Source organism: Pocillopora verrucosa, chromosome 5 (assembly GCF_036669915.1).
Source record: "Pocillopora verrucosa isolate sample1 chromosome 5, ASM3666991v2, whole genome shotgun sequence".
NCBI lineage: Eukaryota > Metazoa > Cnidaria > Anthozoa > Scleractinia > Pocilloporidae > Pocillopora > Pocillopora verrucosa.
In genome coordinates this window covers 8,587,505-8,595,932 of record NC_089316.1, presented here as the reverse complement: position 1 = coordinate 8,595,932, position 8,428 = coordinate 8,587,505, and the positions used below count along the sequence as shown (strand labels likewise).

Genomic DNA, 8,428 nt, shown 5'->3' with positions numbered 1-8,428 from the left:
GGGAATCATGTTACAATCATTATTTAAGTCATGTTTCTATATGATTAGATAGCTTAAAATTCCATCGATCACCATGCATGCATCTCTTTTATAGAGCGCAGCGAATAAAACTGATGTAGAATTTTTTCTTATTCCTGTATAGTTGATTATTTTTGTTGAGTCGTCTGATGTTATGATTCTCTTCTATAGGTTACAGCAATTGTTCGCCGGTATTTTGCGGTACCATGCTGTTCTAAAACAAAGCCGTAGCCTTGGAATAAATGCAGGAGACTACCATAAATTATATGATAAGCTGAAATACGCACAAATACCGCAAATCGAATGTTTATTCGGCTATCAGCCGAGCGATCATCAACAAATACAAATTACTAGTCCTACGCTAAATCATTGTTTGTCAATGACTTTTATTTAAGTGATGACTCCTAAAGCAGCCGTCGTATTTAGTGATAACTTCAAGAATGAAGTGTTTATTCGTCTTCTTCTTTGCTATCGGTCTCAAACTTGTCGTCCAAGGCCATTTCATTGTCGGCAATTTCAGGTATGTCATTGGTATAGATGTTATTATCTTCTGTGCAGTCGAGCGTGTTCGAAATCCTGCATGTTTCAAATGATTTCTTGGAGCGTGGGCAGAATTAATATGCCAAGCCTCCAAACAAAAGCGTTGGTGGTAACGCCGATTAGTGGTGATAATTTTAGAATTATCCCATCCAATTGCATAGTTAGTTTGGCATGTGTGCTCCGATAGGGAAAATTTGTTAAGTACCTCATCCCTAAGACAAGTAACACAGCTGTTTGAGAAGTTTCACTATTCTTTTGATTGCAGTGTGTAAAGATATAAAACATAGAGAGAAAGAGGAGGAGTTACATTTTTCAGGTGAGATGAGGATATGATTTTATTTTACTTAAGTGCGAGTGAGACAATAGTTTTGAAAGCCTGGATTAAGTGGAGAAAGGGCGGAATGGGGGAGAGGAAGAGGAAACAGGAAGTTGCTTTTGGTCAGTTTTATTTGTAATTGATAACATACTGCGTCTGGATAGATACAAAATAAAATGCTTGCTTTGCAGATTTGGAAAACGAAGGGAAAGTAGTAGTCCCCTTACTTAAAGCTTTGTGTGAAGCAATTGAGGACAAAGTCTCCAATGGAAGATCGTTTATCGAAAAGATGAGAACTGCGAGGCAAAGTGAGTTCCGTTAATTCTAGACGCAATAGACTGTTACAAGTAGTTCATTAATTTAGTGAGAGAGTATACTTCGCACGTGGCTTCGGCGCCATTTAATTGGAAGGGCACAACTATAATAATATTAGATAATAAAAGCGGCGTCGGATGCACTTCTGAATTCATGCAGTTTTGTGTTGTTACAACTACAGCATGAAATCGCAAATTTACGCATCTTTAACTCTTGCGTAAAGAACGTAAATGTAAAGCCTCTTCTTTACGGACAAGTTCCGCGTTCCGTAAAGATACGTAAATGCAGGGAAAGCGTAAAGACTGCGTAAAGGATAATGAATGTTCGTTAACGATAAGGAATAAGATGGATATAATTAACCACTTTCTATTTAGAGAAATACCCAAGGAAGTGAAATAATTATTGCTCTCCATCTTCCGTAGAATTACCGTGGTATTTTGACCAGTTTCGCTTTTAACACTTTACACGTCTTTAATAGTAATAATAATAATAATACGGTCGCTGTAAAATATCGTAAATATTCTCTATACGACTTTTTACAAGGCACGTAAAGATAGCGTTTTTAGTCTCTCCGTGATCTTTACGTACTACCGTTTTCAATGCGTAAAGACAATCTTTACGAAAGTGTAAAGAAGTTCGTAAAGACGCGTAAAGAGGATCTTATCGCTTTCTTTGCGGCATCTTTACAGATTCGTAAATTTATAATTTCATGCTGTGATAATATGCGTCATTGGCTTTGGAAGCTAGTGCATTTAATTGAATCGCACGCGGTTTGCCGCGTTTGGCGTCTCTCACGGGTGGCTCTTTTGATATTTTATTGGTTACGATTTGTAGTTGTATTAAGCTTTTGCGCAAATACTAAAACACATTCTATAAATCTTAATTGAGATTTTCTTGTTGTATCATTTTATTTTATAGGAAAGATCAAAGGTGAAGATTTAGTAACAAACAGCGCTACTTATCCTGTGGATGATGTTGTTGAGCCTGAGGATGAGGACTACATTGATACCGCGGAAGGTTAGTGAGGAGTAAATATCTCCTCAGTTGCTAATGTTGATTGTGTTATATTCATGTTACAAATGAAAAGCCCTGTTTTCCTCTTTTTTTTTTGTTAACCAGGTATTGGGATTCAGAGTAAAAGCTATTAAAAGCTCTCTCCCCCTCCCCCCCCCCCCCCCTTTACCACCTTTATTAGCTCAGCATACTATCTAACTTGCGCTTTCCAATACTACAAATGCCTTTCAGGGTTATCAATGTTACCTGAAAATATAAAATAGAGCCTGTTTTTCAGCACGTAAATCTTTCCCTCCCCTCTCTCTCAACAGACTTTCCTCCACAGCACTCTCGTATCGTCGAATCTATTGAACCCAAGAAACTCGAAAAAGTGAAAGATATCTTGAACCCTACAAAAGACTGGACACCCGAGTTGGCAGAAGAGATGCTCCGCACTTGTACCAGGAGGAAGCGAGCCTACAAAGCTGCTTTCATCGGCTTGTCAGCGATCACCCTCTTCATTTTCCATTCACTTCCGGCATTTGATTTTTTGTTCCTGTTTATTTACTGCAACTTTTTGATCATGGTTATAACCCTCTGACCAGAGCAAAACTCTACTGTTTTCAAAAATTGCCGTGAAACTAATAATAATAAAAATAATAATAGTAATAATTTCTTTACTTATATTGCGCGTGAAACTAATGTAAATGTTATATATAACTAAAATGTTAAGAACCTGGAAAAGACATTTGAATTTCCAGGTGGGCGCCACTACGGATCGTATGCATATACTACATGACGTTGTACGATGGCTACTCAAACAATAGTTCTGATTTTCATAGGAGTCCAAAGGGGATCTTGAAGATGATACGTAGTAGCAACCTGTAAGTGTCAAAACACAGTGGTCAGATGTGAGCGCATGTGTAAACATATGATAAAGTTTAAAACAGAATGGTAGAAGGAAAACTCAATGTAAATATTCAGTAGCATTACTTTCAGCGTAATCACCTGCTGAAGGTCCACAGTAGAAAAATACAAGGAAAAGCTGTAATGATGAATAATAATTTACTGGAGTTTTGCTAGAGGTACTGCATCATGACCAAGAGATTATAGTCTCTTGATCAAGACCTAGTGGTTAAGTTTGAAATAGAAATACTTGTACCTTTCCTGAGTTTGAAGTACGGGGGGGGGGGGGGGGGGAGTAGGAGGGGGTTTGGAGAATTATATTTTTGTCACTCCATTGATAGTATTCTACCGATCCTTTCTTATTGTCAGTCATACTTTTCACTATCCACTTCCCACGGAGGAAGTATGAATTGCGTAGCCGTCAGTTCCAGGCCTCCTTTCCTTTTTTAACTCGTGAATTGCGCGCATGTGCAAGAGTGAGTTGTAGATATGGTGTGGAGAATGGCACTCTGTCGCTCGATTGGTCGTTTCCTGTAAACCTTTTTTTCGATTTTAAGCTTTTATATCCTTTCTTTTTTAAACTCGTAAATTGCGCGCATTCCCAAGAGCAAGTTGTAGATATGATGTGGAGAATGGCACTCGCTCGCTCGCTCGCTCGATTGGTCGATTCCTGAAAACCTTTTTTCAATTTTAGGCTTTTGAGTGCATTTGATAGTTTTTGGGGAGTAATAAATAAATGAAATGGCGACTTCTATTGCTAAGAATAGAGGCGGAGTGAAAAAGAAGCCAATGATTATCTTAAAAGAGCTTTTTTTTTTCGTTTTAGTTTCAGCAAGCGGCGCCAGCGACTGGCAGGCGTGCGAGGATTCACACTGAAATAAGAGAACTACCTTAGTTTTTCATAAAATTGTAATTTAAAATCCTTTAACTTGAAAACAATCCGAAGGTTCATTAAAAATATCACTTACTCCGAAGTGCTCGGAGTTTACATCATTTCTTGTCGGTGGAGGGAGGGGGGGGGGGGGGTTTGGACAATATCCCCGTAGAGACGATCTCGTTGGGTACAATTGTTCTCTGAACTTTGTTTTCATTGTTGTGAAAATATCACTAAAATAAAATATTATGCAAAAGCAGATCTCTAAAAAGGTGTTTTCAAACGAAATATCTCCTTCACTGTCCGATGTTACAACCAGTCTGTACCGCTTATTCTTGGCACGCCACTCCTGGCTGGATTCCAACTGGGCATTTTGATTGGCTTTTTCAACAACAGCTTGTTGATTTTCTGGAAACTGAGCGACCTCCAATTGTTCTTAGAGTCGGAGAAGACCTCAAATTACTCGCGTCCTCAGATATTTAAAGAATACGTAAAAAAATAATCTCCTGGAGGACTGGAAGTTTGACTCAGAATAACAAATGCGATTTTGCTTTAAATGGAATTTAAATTACGGCCGCTGATTTTGGTATTGCGGAAGTTATGGTCGTTTAAGGTATTTGTTTGGGAATTTTTCTGACAAAGCTGAATACATAATTACAGCGAAAGTCGTTGCGTAGCATTGTTGTGACTTAGCAGCATGATTGTCAAGAAAAGCCGATAAGTGTCCACGGATGGTTGTAGAACTTGAGCGAATCTTGAATCCGACGCGGAATTACGTATCTGGGTGTGGAATTCCTTAACTAATAAATGCAACATTTTTGTAACCCTAGGATTAGATTGTCATAGAGTGGATAGATCTCAGTACGGAACGTGTAATGCTGAATTGTAGTCAATAAAGCCTGAATCAAGAGAAAGTATATCTAGTAGTACCTTTAGAAGAGAATCTAAAGGGAATAGGAAATTAGTGCCCACGAATCGTTGTAGAACGTAAGTGAATCTTAAATCCGACACGGAATCCGGGTGTGGATTTCCTGAGCTAATAAATGTGACATTTTCGTAACCCTAGGATTAGATTGTAATAGAGTAGATAGATCGCAGAACGGAACGTGTAATGCTGAATTGTCGTCAATAAAGCCTGAATCAAGAGAAAGTATACAGTCCAAGATCTAGATTACTGAACCAGCGTGTGCGGAATTCTCAGCAACGCAAGTGGGAACTTCTGCGAAAAGCAGATAGCACAACTGTAGAACACTGAAGTAAAGACAATCGTACTAAGCCATGCCGAATCATTTCAACCTGGAGGATTGCGAACGATTCCTGCACGACGAAAACCAGTTTAGTCCAGGAGCGTCGAAACGCATCGAAAAATACCTTCAAATTTCTCGAGAAGACCTGGACGAGTTTTTGATTCGATTCCCAGAGATGATTCGAAACGAAGATCAATTGTTCTATATCGTGCGATTTATGAGAGCGCATCACAAGTTCGACACGCAAGATCACGAAAGAATGTTCAACAATTACCTGTTTACAACTATGGAGAGAAAAGTGACGGAGCTACTCGCTGTTGTGGAGCAAAAAGACCCTCACACGTATTGGTATTTGATGCATGCTCTGCAGTCAAAACATTCCCCTTTGTATGAGCATCTTCACGGATCCATAAGATGTTGTGGTACGTAGAAGATTTGTTACTGCTGGCCGATTTTGAACGTTTATCATTTGATGAGATATTGTGGTTCCGAAATTCATGATTCCCTTACCTTTGCAATGAATAATTATTTTACGTCGAAATAGTGACGTCATAGGCAATTTGTAATGCAGGACTTACTTGATTGCAACCTTACGATTTTCAGTGGTTTAAAAAAAGGGTGTTTTTATTCTTTATGCGATAATTGATCGTCGCACAATTATTTGGCTGACTAAATCAATGACGTGAAAATGCGGCTGTTCAAAAGTCGAAATTACAGGCCCTGGCAGACGGAAAGAACAGCTTAGTTGTTCCAAATTAAAACTGCAGTTCTTGAATGATTCTGAAACCGAACGTTCATGCACTCAATCTGAGTTATTAGGTTGGCTCAGGATTAAGAAAACAGGAGCTTATGCTCTCTCGACTAAGCTTACGTTCTATTGATAGGAAAAGAGGCATATGCTGCTCGATGTAAGAAAATGATATCCTTCAGTGGGGAAGTTTTTGTTAAGTAACTCATCCCTAAAACTAGTAACACAGCTATTTGAGATTCTTTTGATTGCAGTGTGTAAAGATATAAAACATAGAGAGAAAGAGGAGGAGTTACATTTTTCAGGTGAGATGAGGATATGATTTTATTTTACGTAAGTGTGAATGAGACAATAGTTTTGAAAGCCTGGATTAAGTGGAGAAAGGGCGGAATGGGGGAGAGGAAGAGGAAACAGGAAGCTGCTTTTGGTCAGTTTTATTTGTAATTGATAACATACAGCGTCAGGATAGATACAAAATGAAATGCTTGCTTTGCAGATTTGGAAAACGAAGGGAAAGTAGTAGTCCCCTTACTTAAAGCTTTGTGTAAAGCAATTGAGGACAAAGTCTCCAATGGAAGATCGTGCATCGAAAAGATGAGAAATGCGAGGCAAAGTGAGTTCCATCAATTTTAGACGCAATACTCTGTTACAAATAGTTAATTTGCAATTTAGTGTGAGAGTATACGTCGCACGTGGCTTCGACGCCATTTTTATTGGAAGGGTACAACTATGATAATATAAGATAACAAAAGCGGCGTCGGATGTACTTCTGAATTCATGCAGTTTTGTATTGTTACAATCACAGCATGAAATCGCAAATTTACGCATCTTTATCTCTTGCGTAAAGAACGTAAATATAAAGCCTCTTCTTTACGGACAAGCTCCGCGTTCCGTAAAGATACGTAAATGCGGAGAAAGCGTAAAGACTGCGTAAAGGATATTGAATGTTCGTAAAGGATAAGGAATAAGATGGATATAATCAAGCACTTTCTATTTGGAGAAATACTCAAAGAAGTGAAATAATTATTGCTCATCCATTTTCCGTAGAATTACCGTGGTATTTTGACCAGTTTCGCTTTTAACACTTTACACGTCTTTAATAGTAATAATAATAATACGGTCGCTTTAAAATATCGTAAATATCCTCTATACGACTTTTTAAAAGGCACGTAAAGATAGCGTTTTTAGTTTCTCCCTGATCTTTACGTACTATCGTGTTCAATGCGTAAAGACAATCTTTACGAAAGTGTAAAGAAGTTCGTAAAGACGCGTAAAGAGGATCTCCTCGCTTACTTTACGGCATATTTACAGATTCGTAAATTTATAATTTCATGCTGTGATAATTGGCTTTGGAAGCTAGTGCATTTAACTGAATCGCGCACGTTTTGCCGCGTTTGGCGTCTCTCACGGGTGGCTCTTTTGATATTTTATTGGCTATGATTTGTAGTTGTATTAAGCTTTTGCGCAAATGCTAAAACACATTCTAAAAATCTTAATTGAGATTTTCTTTTTGTATCATTTTATTTTATAGGAAAGAAAGGTGAAGCTTTAGTAACAAACAGCGCTACTTATCCTGTGGATGATGTTGTTGAACCTGAGGATGAGGACTACATTGATGCTACGGAAGGTTGGTATATCTCCTCAGTTGCTTATGTTGATTGTGTTATATTCATTCTACAAATGAAAAGCCTTGTTTTCCTCTTTTTTTTTTGTTAACCAGGTATTGGGATTCAGAGCAAAAGCTCTTAAAAGCTCTCTCCCCCTCTCCCCTCCCCCCCCCCTCTTACCACCTTTATTAGCTCAGCATACTACCTAACTTGCGCTTTCCAATACTACAACTGCCATTCAGGCTTATCAATGTTACCTGCAAATATAACATAGAGCCTTTTTTTCAGTTTCTAAATCTTTCCTTCGTCTCTCTCAACAGACTTTCCTCCACAGCACTCTCGCATCGTCGAATCTGGTGAACCCAAGAAACTCGAAAACGTTAAAGATATCCTGAATCCTACAAAAGACTGGACACCAGAGTTGGCAGAAGAAATGCTCCGCACTTGTACCAGGAGGAAGCGAGCCTACAAAGCTGCTTTCATCGGCTTGTCAGCGATCACCCTCTTATTTTCCATTCACTTCCGGCATTTGATTTTTTGTTCCTGTTTATTTACTGCAACTTTTTGATCATGGTTATAACCCTCTGACCAGAGCAAAACTCTACTGTTTTCAAAAATTTCCGTGAAACTAATAATAATAATGATAATAATAATAATAATAATAATAATAATTTATTTACTTATATTGCGCGTGAAACTACTGAAAATGACACTAATGAAAATGTTCTATACAACCAAAATGTTAAGAACCTGGAAAAGACATTTGAATTTCCAGGTAGGCGCCACTATGGATCGCATGCATATACTACATGACATTGTACGATGGTTACTCAAACAATAGCTCTGCTGTTCACAAGAGTCCAA

The 8,428-nt window shown here is 38.3% G+C and overlaps 2 protein-coding genes across 2 annotated transcripts; both read left to right on the top strand.

The window, feature by feature from the left end:
• Nucleotides 1-359: 359 nt before the first annotated feature.
• LOC131799509 (uncharacterized) lies at nucleotides 360-2,806 on the top strand. The gene is made up of 4 exons (XM_059117217.2): nucleotides 360-874; nucleotides 1,066-1,182; nucleotides 2,108-2,206; nucleotides 2,515-2,806. The coding sequence occupies exons 2-4, from the start codon at nucleotides 1,164-1,166 to the stop codon at nucleotides 2,781-2,783; spliced, it is 387 nt and encodes a 128-aa protein (XP_058973200.2). The 5' UTR covers nucleotides 360-874; nucleotides 1,066-1,163; the 3' UTR covers nucleotides 2,784-2,806.
• Nucleotides 2,807-5,240: 2,434 nt separating this feature from the next.
• Nucleotides 5,241-8,132, top strand: LOC131799505 (uncharacterized). Its single transcript, XM_059117210.2, has 5 exons — nucleotides 5,241-5,631; nucleotides 6,212-6,262; nucleotides 6,454-6,570; nucleotides 7,489-7,584; nucleotides 7,885-8,132. The coding sequence occupies exons 1-5, from the start codon at nucleotides 5,241-5,243 to the stop codon at nucleotides 8,130-8,132; spliced, it is 903 nt and encodes a 300-aa protein (XP_058973193.2).
• Nucleotides 8,133-8,428: the final 296 nt, after the last annotated feature.